At 40.2% G+C, this 14,159-nt stretch overlaps 1 protein-coding gene across 5 annotated transcripts in view; it reads left to right on the forward strand.

Annotated features, from left to right (window-relative positions):
- Positions 1–14,159, forward strand: part of MED12L (mediator complex subunit 12L) — a 153,606-nt gene that overhangs the window by 120,282 nt on the left and 19,165 nt on the right. For all 5 annotated transcript variants that reach the window (XM_074593305.1, XM_074593308.1, XM_074593306.1 and 2 more), the window contains 12 exons: positions 564–763; positions 1,316–1,504; positions 2,623–2,697; positions 2,820–3,010; positions 3,336–3,497; positions 6,165–6,276; positions 7,491–7,580; positions 9,302–9,411; positions 9,918–10,053; positions 10,566–10,727; positions 12,207–12,569; positions 13,562–13,718. In XM_074593305.1, the coding sequence (XP_074449406.1) occupies positions 564–763; positions 1,316–1,504; positions 2,623–2,697; positions 2,820–3,010; positions 3,336–3,497; positions 6,165–6,276; positions 7,491–7,580; positions 9,302–9,411; positions 9,918–10,053; positions 10,566–10,727; positions 12,207–12,569; positions 13,562–13,718 (1,947 nt within the window). The remainder of the gene's footprint in view (positions 1–563; positions 764–1,315; positions 1,505–2,622; positions 2,698–2,819; positions 3,011–3,335; positions 3,498–6,164; positions 6,277–7,490; positions 7,581–9,301; positions 9,412–9,917; positions 10,054–10,565; positions 10,728–12,206; positions 12,570–13,561; positions 13,719–14,159) is intronic.

Raw genomic sequence — 14,159 nt, forward strand, 5'->3', positions numbered from 1 at the left:
ACTGCCTTCCAGAGGGGAGTGGTTCACCACTGTTTGCCAGGCTCTCTCAGCGTGCTCTGGCCCTTTGTATTTCCAGGAAGATCTGTGTCTCTTGTCAAGAAGTTCGTACTAAGATGGGCTAAGGGGCCACCGCACAAAACTTGTCTCTTGATCTATGGAGTGTTAATAAATCAAAGTAAGGGAGAAGACTTGGAAAAGGGACATCTGAGAAGAGCGAGTAACCCAACTCTTCCTCATCTGCCAAAGCAATTCTGTACGCTCACAGACCTTTTCCTGTTGAGCACAGAGAGGCTTTATTTGTGTTTAATTTGTATAACCTTTTCCTATGTGTGAAATATCTGTTAAAAAAATTCTATGCAAAATTAAGCAAGTGGACAATACTTTGAAGATGGTGATTTTCGGAGTCTGTTAGTGCTGCCCTTTTTAAATGCAACGGTCTCACTCCTGCTTTACTCCTCAGCTGGCCTGTGCCTCCAGAGTTGTCACCCGGTGGGTAAGGGTTCTGGGGGCACCGGGGGCTTGGGTAAAAGTTCACCCTGTGCTTCTGTGCTTCTCCTGTACAGGCGACGCTGAAATTGGCAGCAACAGTGTCGAATCCTTGAAGACCGAAGATTTCCATATGAGAGGCTTATTAGATGAACTCAATGAGGATGAAATATGGGGTTCCTCTCACACTTTGAAGTCATGTGGAAAAGCTGTTTCCATAGAAACTGCTAGTTTAAGCGAGTATGCTAGATATGTGCTCAGAACAATTTGCCAGCAGGTAATCTGTAAAGCTACTCTTCTGTCTACATCTGGAGAAGCCATATTATTTTATTTGAGAAGTGTAACGTGTTTTGGTGCAAAATGAAAGTTGAAATACTTCAGTATTTGAGTTCTGTTTGGGTTTCCTGATTTGGACAAATTATACACAGAGTAGTATGTTATTGGGGAGAAGAAGTTGCTATAGTTAGTTATGAGCATCTCCCTGCATTTTGTCAGAATTGAGGTGTTTTTCCTACCTGAATCACAAACACTTTGAGAAGACAGTAGGACCACTCCATCAACTGCCTGCTCAAAGTGCTTTTGCAGTAGCATTTGTTTTGTTGCGAAGTTGCTTTCAAAGTATAGAAGAAATGAATTTTGGAATATATGTTGATAGTCTTATACTTTCAGGTGGTACTGAATGACAAGAAGACATTTATAATCTCACATGTTGCATGAGCCAGAGTTCACTTCAAGTTTTGCATATGGAAAAGTCACTTTTCTGTTTAGCTTACCAAAGTTAATATTGCCTTGAGACTATCTTGTGAGTCTGTTATCTGATTACTTACAGGAATGGGTTGGAGAGCACTGTTTAAAAGAACCTGAGAGGCTGTGCACAGACAAAGATCTTATTTTAGATCCTGTTCTTTCAAACAAACAAGCACAGAAACTCCTTCAACTTATCTGTTATCCTCATGGTATTAAAGAATGCACCGAGGGTGACAACCCTCAGAGGCAGCACATCAAACGTATACTTCAGGTAATGCAATGGGAGAAAGGTGGAAAAACTACCTGGGATGCACTGACTCTTAACGTGTCATTCAGCAGCACCACCAACTGACATTGGTTTGCAGTTCCTGGTGCAATCAGGCATTAGATTTTTCTTTAAAAATTTTACGTGCTCAGGATCTCTGGTCTCTGTGGTAAATGTTTTATAGTGTGACTTTTGGTGTCTCATTACTTCGGATTCAACAGTGCAGCACACTCCCCATTGCTGTTTGTCATTGTCAGTCATTAGGAAGCCACTGAAAAGGGAAAAGCTTTTAGGGCTGCTTAGGTGGAGATGCCTGTGCTGTCTCAGTAGGGCTCTGTGACAGTCCTGTGGTGAAAGACACTCCATGGAAAATTCTGTCTGTCCGTTCACAGACAGTCCTAAACTGACCATTTCTTCAAGTTGAGCTGCATTAGGGATGCTTAAATTCTTGAACTACAGAATGGATTTTCTTTGAATAGAACTGTGAAGAATCAAGTTGGCAATATCTGGACCAGGACAAATCACAGATTCATAGAATCGTCTAGGTTGGAAGGGACCTTTCAGTTCATCTAGTCCAACCATCAACCTAACTGACAAAAACCATCACTAAACCATATCTCTAAGCACTATGTCTACCCGTCTTTTAAATACCTCCAGGGATGGAGGTGTTTAAAAGAGCAATCAAATAGTGATCAGTGTCCTGCAAAATAATCACTTCATCTGCTGTGTTTACTTTAATCACGTCTAGATGGCCTTGTGCTAAATATAAACATGTCTACTTGGGTTGCAATGCCATGGATCAATGTAATTGCTAATGAAAGAGCGAATTATGTTCTCCATATTTATATTTAACTAAACTCAGATTTTACAGAGAGCGAGATTCTTGTTCAGAAAAGTTACACGGTTTAAAGTATTGAGTAACAATATTAGCTGCAAAAATGTGGAAGCTAGTGTACATTCTTTAATAGGTCTGATATTTGTGATGTCATTAAACTGTTAAAAACAGTAGTGACCGTGATGATCTGCTTATGAGTCTTTTGCATGTAATGTGTTCAATTATGGGACTTTTCCTTCAGACCTGTGAAGTGGTGACACTTGTATTTGTAATGTTAATTCTTACCTAGAACTTAGATCAGTGGACTCTCCGGCAGTCTTGGTTGGAGCTGCAACTAATGATCAAACAGTGCATGAAGGAGCCTGTGAGTATTTGTTTTCAAACTTTCTTATCTAAATATTTAATGCAAAAAAGTATGTTAAATTTTAACGTAGTCCATGAGCAAACATACCATGAATGTGCTAGTTTACTTATGTTTTACTGTAGGGTTCTGGGTCTGTGGCTGAAATGAACAGCTTGTTGGATAATATTGCAAAGGCGACAATAGAGGTGTTTCAGCAATCCGCTGATCTAAACAATAACTCTTCTAACTCTGGTATAGGCCTCTTCAATCCAAACTCTGTTGGAAATGCTGACACAAGTAATACAAGACAGAATGGTAAAAAGACATTCCTAAGGTATTTTTTGTAGCACCTTTTTAATTATTTTAGCCAACATGATTCTTAAGTATGTGTAGATTGCCTAGACTTCTTTGCTCTTGAAACAGGAATGTACAGAAATGAGTTACCTGAAGGTTACTTCTGTTTACTTTTGTTTAACAATAAATATAGTTGCTATTCTTGAATTTTTGGAAACGAGAAATTGTGACTGCTCAGTCCACAATAGTTACTCCAGATGCATTGTGTCAACTGCTTTATTAAAGCAGTTCAGTCTTGTAACAGCTAATACTGGTTGCAAAATTACACTGATATTTTTGCTGAAATAAGTTTGTTCTACTTCTAGTTCCTCTGAGCGGCAAGGAGTGTGGCTGGTGGCTCCCTTGATTGCAAAACTGCCTACCTCAGTTCAAGGTAGGGTCTTGAAAGCTGCAGGAGAGGAGCTGGAGAAAGGTCAGCATTTGGGGTCATCTTCTAAGAAGGAAAGAGATAGACAGAAGCAAAAAAGGTATGATCTTGGGAGATCCCTGTACAGAGAGCTGAAAGGTGTTTTTGAGAGGAGTATACTGAGGACTGGATTTTGGCTTCACAAAAACTTCATTTTTGTGGAGCAAATGGTTATCAACCCCAAACAGGGTTTTGTTTAATCTGAAGAAATATCATTGGTTTCAGAGGAAGAAGTGTGAAAGCTTTTTACCACATCTTCCAGTGGTGATTCTGCAGCTTGGTGATGGGAAATGTTAGAGATTTAAAAGAATAGTCAGTGGGCTTGTTGTCTCTTCCTTTCTATGGCAGTAGGCCACTTTTCTTGCCATTAAGATCCCATAATTGTCATAAGGTATCACTTAATTCTTGTTGGGATTAAGTTTAAGCTCATCTCTAACTTTCCAAGCGCATTAGAATTTTAATGATTTATTGGTTATTGATTTTCCATTAGTAAAATACTCTTCCACAGTGCCTATAATTTCTTCGTACTTTCTTAGAGGTATGATAGAAATTACGTCGAATACTATACACAAAAAGGCCTCTTAAGTTCAAATACCAACCATCTTTCTTTTTGTGAAGCTCTTCCAAAGTACAGTTGTTCAAATAAAAAATTCACATAAAAGCTTATGGTATTTGATTGTTGTATATGGTCCCACCATAAGTTTCTTCTTCTTATGTGTTACTAGTATGCATTATCTTTTTGATCACCTGCGATGTTGTTCGTGCAGTATACTGTCCCTGCGCGTGGGACCAATAATTGGGCTTTGCCACTTTGTAATACTCTTGTAAACCTGTGTTGCGTGTACTAGTTTTGACTTGTGGTTGTCATAAGAGTTATGGAGCCTTTCAAATCTACTGCTGTTTTCCTGCCCCTTCCACCTAGCTTATTTTCGCTTTAAGGTTAGAAGATTTAATATTTTTTCTTTCCGTCATAATTGCAGTATGCCCATTAGTCTCTGTTGTGCTGGATCCTCCTAGTTCATCTGGGCTGTTTCTTTAATAAGCTGCTTATGTGATATATCGACCTACAGAAGTTCTGTTTGCCATGTTCAGTTTTTCAGTTAAGTATGCTTTGTATTAGCTTTAGGAATCCATCTCTTCATTGTCCTTCTAATTCATTTGTAATACATGCTTGGTCTGTTAGATAAAAAAAGACATCAAGACATCTTGCTTTCTGGACCTCTTTGTTAGGTGTTTCTGAGCATTTCAGCACTTTTCCATTACGCACTGGCTGTCTTGCTGCTTGCATCAGTAGAAGGGAATATGGAACCTCTCTCTGTCTTCCGTTTCTTTTCCTACAGGAGAGCTCTAGTGTAGGAAATTTAAACCAAGCCTCTCAAAGTCCAAATAAAATGCCTATAGAAACTGTCAAACCCATCCTCCACAGTGGTTCCTATGCATAGAAGTAAAAACATTTACCAAGTTTCTCTAGTTGTAGCAATAAATTACTTCTGTGCATGCTTTTTGAAGCTTTTCAGTCTCTTCTTGATCGAAAACAAACTTTACTACCCTGTGAGTGACAAAACCGATGATACTATGGGAAAGTATGAAATCTTATATAACATATATAAGTTCCCTTTTTCTTTCTTCAAGCTCTCCTTTCTGTAGCAGGGATAGCAACTGCAGTAATGACTGTCTTGGAAACTGTAAAATTTTCTTATGGACATTAATGAGAAAATGAAAATGCGTTCCTACCATTTTGTTACTAAAGTTGGAGAAATCACTGTTTAACATGACTTTTGAAAATGCAGACTTTCTCTTTTGCTCCTTTCATGGGAGCTTTGGATTTTGCCATTCCTTTATACTAATTGTCACCTGAATTGTTGAAGTCAAGTTAAATGCCAAATGAAAATAGCTGTTGAAATGAATACTTCTAATAAATACACATGTGTATGTGTGGATATGTATCTATATTGTGTTTATGGATGCATGTAATTTTCAAGGAGCTTATATACCTAAATCTGCAAAAATCATTGCATGAGCTGTTACTCAAATCCCTTTGCTGGCATTTTTAACTTCTCTTCTACTTCACATGTTGTACTTCCAAATTCATCTTCATGTATTTCTTTCAGTTTGTCTTAATTTTATGTCTATAATGGATACACATTAATCTAAAAAAATAAAAATAAAAATATCTGAAAGCCCTTGCACTGGTACAGCATATCCTACGGCCAGCTGCAGCTGCATGTTAGTTTACTTACACTAAGCCCATGTTTGAATTTTAGTGGAATTTAGGCAGCTGTCATTCTAATCAGTGCTTGTAGGGGAAACTTCTTGACATTCACTTCAGACCATTAACATGGATTAGAAAGTTTAGCCGCCTAATCTCCACAAAAATTATATTCCTGGTTAATCAAAGTAATCTTAAAATAACATGTTCTGTTTCTGAGTCAGGCCCTCAAGTGTCCATGCAATTCTTGGTCATTCAGTGCCCCGAGCTAGGTGGGTTCTCAGTAATGACATGCGTGATAATGACATGTGCCTTTATACTGGCTGGTGCTCTGCCTTCTTATGTGCATGATCTTTGATTTGCCTGGCAAGGCTCTAATTTACTAAAACAGAAACAGACATAGATGCAGGCGATGCCACTTCCAGGAAAAAAAAAGGTAGACAAAACAAGGAGGGGAGTGAGGATGGGAAGTATCAAAATAACTTTACTAATTGACTTCTGTGTTTGCCTCTCTTAAAGCATGTCTCTTTTGAGTCAGCAACCTTTCCTTTCATTGGTACTTACTTGCCTTAAGGGACAGGATGAGCAACGGGAAGGGCTTCTAACATCACTGCAGAATCAAGTTAATCAGGTAAAACAAGCACATAACCATGAGCACCCTTCGTTAGATGTTTTATGTGTCATCAGTTTTATGTGTATATGATGGTGTAAAAGCAGGAAAATTACAGTGCAATGGCACGCCAAAAGGAAAAGTCCAAGGAAGAAAGAATGGGGAGGTGTCTGTTCCTTTTTGAGAGTGAATACATGTTTCTTTTCTAGAAGCGTTACAGAGAAATATAATGAATTTGAGTCTGATTTCAGTTCTTACCAGGAAAAGCAATAAAAGATGTTTGTCCTGAGAGGAACAGTCTTCTCAGTCTATAGCTTGATCATAAAAAGTTTTTTTATAAGTTTGGAACTTTTCTTCTTTAGGAAAACCCTTCTTCTCCAGCTTGTACAGATTAAGAGTTTTTCATATTTTAAAAAACATTATTGCTAATCCCAAACTGGCCCATTGCCTACAGCTCTTCTTTTGGATCACTTGTGCTTACTCACAACCTCTGCTGATTCTCCATACTTCCTGACTTCCTGCTCCCATCTGGTTCATGCTGTAGCCTACAGTAGCTCCTTAAGACTGTCTTTAAAATGAATATTTACAGTGCCCAGTGTAGTGGGTGCATGTTTCCTTTTTTCTGTCTTTGATTTCTATGAATTACTGTGACAGTGAAAATTGATACCCATAGAGCTGTTACTTTCTCATATTGCCTCTCAGCTCAGGTCCAGGCTATGACATAGGTCCACATCCTAGTTAAATTCATTCCTTTGATGTATTTTCACCTGGTGTTTCTGGTACTTGGGCTTTCCTTTGGCTGTATCAGTTCTCCCCTGAAATGCAACTGGTCCAGGTGCCCTAAGGTTCTGGTCATTTCTCATCCAGAGACCCCACCAGATCCTGTTGGGAAGCTGCATCCAGTGCAAGAGATCTATTTACTTATCTGTGGTGAACAGTTAAATAGGGTGTTTGAAACAATATTTCTAACAAATGCATAACGAAGCTGTTTATTTTCTTTTTGCTACAACAGGAAGATCTAGTCACACTATTGATAGCAGAGTATCAGCTCTTTAAAAATTAATTTTTCCCCCCACTAGTTTGCTTAATCTGCTCTAAGCCTTAAAGGCATGAGGATAAAAAGGTTAATAATCTTTTATGATTCCTTATAGATAACGGTCACAAATACTTAAACTTCAAAGGCAGAACATTCCTTTATGGGTAGAAAACAACCGTAATGAAATGCTTTGTTTCAGATCCTTAGTAACTGGAGGGAAGAGCGGTACCAGGACGATGTTAAAGCTAGGCAAATGATGCATGAAGCCCTACAACTTCGTCTCAACTTGGTAAGAAAAACTTATGTGGTTATCCTGATGTTATAAAAAGATGTAACAGCTGCTCTGGAGTAAGTGGTAGGGAGCAAGAAGCACTGTGTCAGGGCACCGCAGGGGCCGGGGCTCCCTGAGAGCTGGCAGCCCCCAGCTGCAGGCATCAGGTGCCTCCACTGGGATGGAGACAGGCTGAGCCCACGCCATGACGTGAGCCCACGCCATGACGTCAGCCCATGGCAGGTGGCTCTGGATCAGGCCCGGCCTGATCCTGAGCTTCAGGATCAGGGGAGCCAAGGTCAGATGCAGCCCTGGCATGGCCAGGCAGGGCCATGGGGACAGGCTGAGGCTCCTGACCTGGGGCTCCTGGGCCAGGGCCAAGGCTGGGGGTAGCCCCAGGTGGGGCTGGACAGGGACAGCAAGGGCTGTTAGTGTCCCCTCTACCCTGACACAAGGGGGTCTCTTCTCCATTGGTCTTAGTCTCTGCTCTTCCCATCTCTTGTTTCAGCTGATGCCTCCTGGCCATAATGTTTGGACACAAAACGAACAGGAAGGACAGCCTATACCTTATTCCTGCCTTATTTTTGTGCTGCTTTCTTCCTTTCAGTGTCGCTGGAACTTCAGAAACGTATTATCTTTTTGTGGACATTCAAAGCTGTTGTCCACTCATGGTTTGTCCCCAGGTAGTAAGCGAGGATTTTATGGAATTAGGCAGTCAATATAGTTGAGACTTTCAGAACTCTTGGGGAGTGTAACATTTGTCTGTTTAACTTACATGTGCAATTTCCATTGCTGCTTCTTGGTTACATGTATTAGTCAACATAGAAAGTTTTCATCAAGGTCTCCAACGTTCCACATCTCTTGAAACCTCTGTACCAGATGTCAGGACCACTGCGGCTTGTTTAGTAGAGTGCACAGATGTGTGGAGACTTCATGTAAGGCCAAGTGAGTGAGGACCAAGGCAGGAGTAATACTGCAGCACTGTTCTCTTCCCATTTCTGCGGAAGCTGCTTAAACGCAGTTTTGCAACTAGAGGGGTAACCGCAGCCTTACACTGCCACTGGTTCAGGCCAAGGGGACTTGAGCCAGCTGTGCTTTTGTTAGCTAGAGTTGTTGTACCTTTTACATTTGGGATTTGGACTTCAGTCTGACCATTTGGTAATCAGGCTTGCAACCTGAGCAGGTATCTTGTGTTATTGCAGTTTGGTCCTTTGGAGGATGAGTTGGCTCCTTCTCAAAGCCAAGGCATATTTTACGGTATCATACGATGCTGGTAGAAATAGTGAAAAGTTGTTCATAGGGTAAAATATATCATTTAGCAGTTTTCATTTTCAGTCAATGCTATATTGTTCTTCAAATTTTTTCTTTCTGCACTGGATATTATTGTTGATTTTTGGGTGTGCGAGGAAGGTGATTCCTATAAAGTTTTAATTCAGTACCTTTTCAGTTCTGAAAATTTTTTCCCTGACTTCAGTTTGTTGCATCAAACGTGAAAGTGAAGATATGAAACTGAAGGAGCAGTGTAAAAGTATTTTGCTTTTCTGTAGTTCTTTCTTAGGAGGAGCTTTTTGCTGGTAGCATGGGGTGGGAAGGAAAAGTTATTTTAAGTCAGCACTTCAAGATGGCATTCAGCACACAAGAACTCGCGGGACTGGATAGCAGTTTTATGCATAAGTAATCCATATGATAGGGGAAGCGTTCCTCTGTGAGATACATGTATCTGCTGTATTATTTTGCAGGTAGGTGGCATGTTTGATACCGTGCAGAGGAGTACCCAGTGGACCACAGACTGGGCACTTCTGCTCCTCCAGATAATCACTTCAGGAACTGTTGATATGCAGACCAACAAGTATGTCTATGCTAATTAAACAAGCTAATTCATGTTCTTAGTGCTTTTAAGTTTAGATTGCATGTATGTTATTGTTATATTTTTCTTACTATTATCCTGTTACTGCTTGAGTGCAACTTAAATGCCTAGTGCCGGTCTTGGTTAGGGAGCACCTTATTTTGGAAAGCACTGGAGCCGCTATTTACACTCTTCCTTAACAAGCATGTACCTGAGTGCTTTCCTCAGTGGGAGCCTGTAGTTCCTCATGATTCTCTGTTAGCAGTTTATGCTGTCTGCACCTCTGAGCTGGAGTTTATAATAAGATTTGTGTGTACGTCTCGACAGACCCCCTGCATGTATACACCGGGGCTTACACATGCAAGCTGTGAGGTGTGTAGGTATGCAGAGAGCTCTGAAAACCCCAGCTTGTCTAAAAAACTGCGTTTGTGGCCTTTGCCGTGAATAACTGTCCCTGGATCTCTTAGCAATCCGTAGTTCCTCAGGGTAATACTTGTCTTTACTCTCAGCGAATTGTTCACAACCGTGCTCGATATGCTGGGTGTCCTCATCAATGGGACGCTTGCCTCGGACTTGTCAAATGCTTCCCAAGGAGGGCCTGAGGAAAACAAAAGGGCTTACATGAATTTGGTGAAAAAATTAAAAGTAAGTGCTGTATCTTGTCGTTTTCAGCATTTCTTTTAAATCACTTTGTGTGCTTGTCTCTTAATCCTGTCATTTCTAGTTCTGGGAAGGCCTCTTGGAAAAGAGGGGAGACTGAAACAGCACTAGTGACAACAAGGAGCAAAAGAAGAAAATAAAAATACAGGAATTTGGGGGTGGGAAGGCAGACTTCTAATATTTTCTTCGTATTAAATTGCAGTTAAGGACCCTGCAAGACGCTTGACTACTTGTATTCATGTTTGAGACACTAAATTTGTATTTAATTTGTATTAGATATTTTCTACGTTCTGTTCTAACAATAGAGGAAAAGATAACTTGCATTCTTAAAAAACAAAACAAAAAACCTTGCGAAGCCACTTGTTTAAATTTAGTAAAAATAGAAGGAAGTGATTCATCCAGAAACTGGACATTTTCTAATAGTGAAAGCAGTGTGATGTTTCTCTTCCTTTTTCCCCCCGCTTTCTGTTTGATTGATTGATGTATTTATTCTCTAGAAAGAGCTGGGAGACAAGCGGTCAGAAAGCATTGACAAGGTTCGCCAGCTGCTCCCTTTGCCAAAGCAGACGTGTGATATTATTACTTGTGAGCCAATGGGATCCTTGATCGACACCAAGGGGAACAAAATTGCAGGATTTGACTCCATTGATAAGAAACAGGCAAGAGTATATGTTTGCTTTCGTCTCAGTTGTTCCATGATTTTTGAGGCATAGGAAATTCAAGCAAACAGATACAGCTTGTACAGTGCATGAGTTTATGTGCAGTACCGTAAAAGCATTGTACATCTCCTGTCATACAGCTTTCTAATGCACTCAGTCATTGCAAAAGCTTCAGTCACGGCAATGCAACCTCTTGTAAACAGGAACCTTCCTATGAGCAATGATGCTGAAAGTGAGGAATGCTGGGCTTGTAGAATAAAACCTTTAAAAATCGTTGCAAATGACGATTTTTGGTATCAAATTTATTTCTGTTCCAAATATTCTTGTACAGTTTTGGTTTGCATGATCCGTGTGAAAATTCTCAGGCAGAGCGTGAAACCTGGCGCGGGTTTAGAGAGGCACGCAGGGAGCTGTTAAACCCCAGCCGAATGGTTCGAGCAGCCTAGTGTGCCTTGGACCATGCACCAGCATCACCAGCCCTGCAGCAGCACAGGTGGCGATTCCGTCCTCCGCTCCCTGATGATTCACTGATGCTTTCAGATAGTCTCAGAACTTTAGATATATATATATACGTCTTTAATGGAAACAGTTTTATGCCATTCGTATAAATCCAAAACTTGGGGTAACCTTTCACTTTCTGGTTTGTTTAAAATTCAGTTACCGTGTTTGCTGCATGCCCTTCCTTGTTAAATCCGCAGAGTACGTGGTCAGTTTGTAACTGCTAATGTGATGAGCGTTGACATAAGCTTGCTCAATCTTGCAATATAGGGTCTTGACTGATGTCAGCCAACTCCACAAAAGTTGCCAAAAAGGAAATTACATTTGACTTGGAGTTGAACAGCAGAAACTCTTACAAAAGTATTTTGCTTTTCAAGCAGAATCCAACATTTGAGAGCTCATTTGACCCGGGAAGCTTTTGATACGTTACATGGTGGGAGGAAGATGGAGGGTGATCCTGCTTACAAAAGACAGGGGGGGAAAAAGCAGGACGGGAAAGCGTATTAGGTTTTTTTGGGTTTTTTGTGAATATGAAGGGATGCATAATTTAAAAAAAACCAATGTATTTAAAAAAGAAGGATAGAGCTTACCATAGAGCTTTTTATTCTCCAGACTGGGTGGGCATTTTTTGTGATATAGTGCTTAGGCTTTTTCCCCTTATTTGAATATGTAAACTTTTAGCAAGGGTATTCTCAGATTAGCAATTTTTGATAAATATTTGACTTTTCCTCCAAAATATGAGACGTGGGGCCTGAGATTTCTATCGTAGCTATATGCAAATGGTACTATAAAAATATAATTGCGTTTATCTAGTAGCAGCCTTGGATAGAGGTTAAAATCCCACCAGTATGCATTTGGTACATTTTATGGAGAGGAAAAAAGCCTTACTGGATTTTTCTGAGTCAAATAATGATATACAAAAGCAAGCAGTCTGCTCTAGTGTTCAATTTCCTTAAAATACTAACTTTTATTCTGGAACAGGGTCTTCAGGTTTCAACAAAACAAAAGGTGTCCCCTTGGGATTTATTTGAAGGTCACAAAAATCCTGCTCCTCTCTCCTGGGCATGGTTTGGTACCGTTCGTGTTGACAGGAAAGTGATAAAATATGAGGAGCAGCAGCATCTCCTCCTGTACCACACACACACCAAACCCAAGCCACGGAGTTACTACCTCGAGCCCTTGCCCCTTCCTCCAGAGGAGGAGGAGGAAGAGCCCATCACACCTGTCTCTCAGGAACCGGAAAGAAAGTCAGGAGAGCTCTCAGATCAGGGAAAACTTGCCACAGACGACGAGAAGAAGACAAAAGGCAGGAAGCGAAAGTCAAAATCAAGCTCAAGGGCTGATGTAAGTAGTTGGTGCCCCACACAAAACATCTCACCAAAGCATCTGATGCTGCATGGTGGTGTCTTAGCTACCTTCAGAAACTGGTCTGCACCTGGAGGAGCAACTCCTAATAAAGGGATTGAATGGAGGTGGTCAGAAGGAGGGTGGATTTCTATCAATTAGAGCTCAGAGTAGAGCAATGTACTGTGTTTAGGACCGTACACACTATATAAAATATGCTAGACTGGATCTTACTACCTAAATATTATTCCGGTTTCCATATATGCTTTCTCCTGTTCGATGTAAAGTACAGCTGTTTGTATTAATTTCTAAAATTCCTCCTGTTCAAATTATGTTGAGAGCAAACGTTAGTTCAAACCCAGGTCCTATTCAAATGGAAAACAATTTGAAGGAAGCTCTTTCACATAGATAAACTGTTTTACTGTGCGGTTTGTTCTGGTTTCTGAGACACTTTCCCGTTTGGTTTTAATGGTTTTTGAGCTGTGTGTTCCTAAGCTGAAGAATCCCTTGGAGCAAGGGTTTGGAAAGCATGCCTGGCACCACCCAAATAATAAGGTAGATTTACAATAGCAGCATTCTGCGGGTTTACATCCTCTTCACACTGCTGCCAGTGTAGTTGTATGTATTGTAGACATGATAGTGTTCTGTCAGCATCCACCGGGTTTGTTTAAGATCATTCTCTGGCCTTTTTGATATTTCAGTTAAGTTCCTCCTGTTAGTTATATACTGATACAGTAAGCTGTCCTTGTGCTATACATAATTATAACCTGCAGAAAAAACTTGCTAATAAGGTAAAAATGGATGGTGTGTCTATGAAGTCGTTAGTGTTAATTACCTGTGGGCAGCCTGAGACTTAATCTATTTTTTACATCATTGCAAATGACAATGGGACCTGTCTCTGTCCTTTAATAATTTAGTAGGAAAATTGGCATTATTTATGAGTTAGTAAGGTATGAATGTCAGTAACATTCACTTTTGCTGTATATTTTAAGGAATATCCACAGAATAACTTATATAGAGTGCCTCCCACTTATTCACCAATTTCCTCTCAAATGATGCACCATCCTCAGTCTGCCTTGTGGGGTTACAACATCATGGGACAGCCGCCGCAGCCCGGCTTCTTTGTGCAGAACCAGCCCCTCCCACCAGGTACGTGTAAGCTTTGAATTCACAGACATGAGGCTTTATTATTTGGTATATGATAAAAATTGACTACTTAGAACCATGTTTTCTCTCGAACTTTCTCCGAAGCAGGTTGTGTCTGCTGATGCCATTTATTTTATTCCTTTAGTTAGCCCTTTTTTTTGAAGGGCTTTCTGTTATCAGTTGTAGGTGTGTATCTCTTCAGCTATTAAACTTTTTTGGTAGATGAGCAAAAATTACCTGCTCCGGGATTTGTGGTGATGGTATAAGAAAGCTGATAGAAATTCAACAAGGAGTTAAATAGGAGAGGGATGATTAAAAGGAACAAATGACCTTTGGGTTATTTCTTCTATGATTCATACCAAGAACCATGGTGGCTAATTTAACATCTGCTAGATGGAACAAACAAATCCATGGTCTCACTTTTTTTTCATCATTTGTGATATG

This window comes from Larus michahellis, chromosome 6, assembly GCF_964199755.1.
Source record: "Larus michahellis chromosome 6, bLarMic1.1, whole genome shotgun sequence".
Lineage (NCBI taxonomy): Eukaryota > Metazoa > Chordata > Aves > Charadriiformes > Laridae > Larus > Larus michahellis.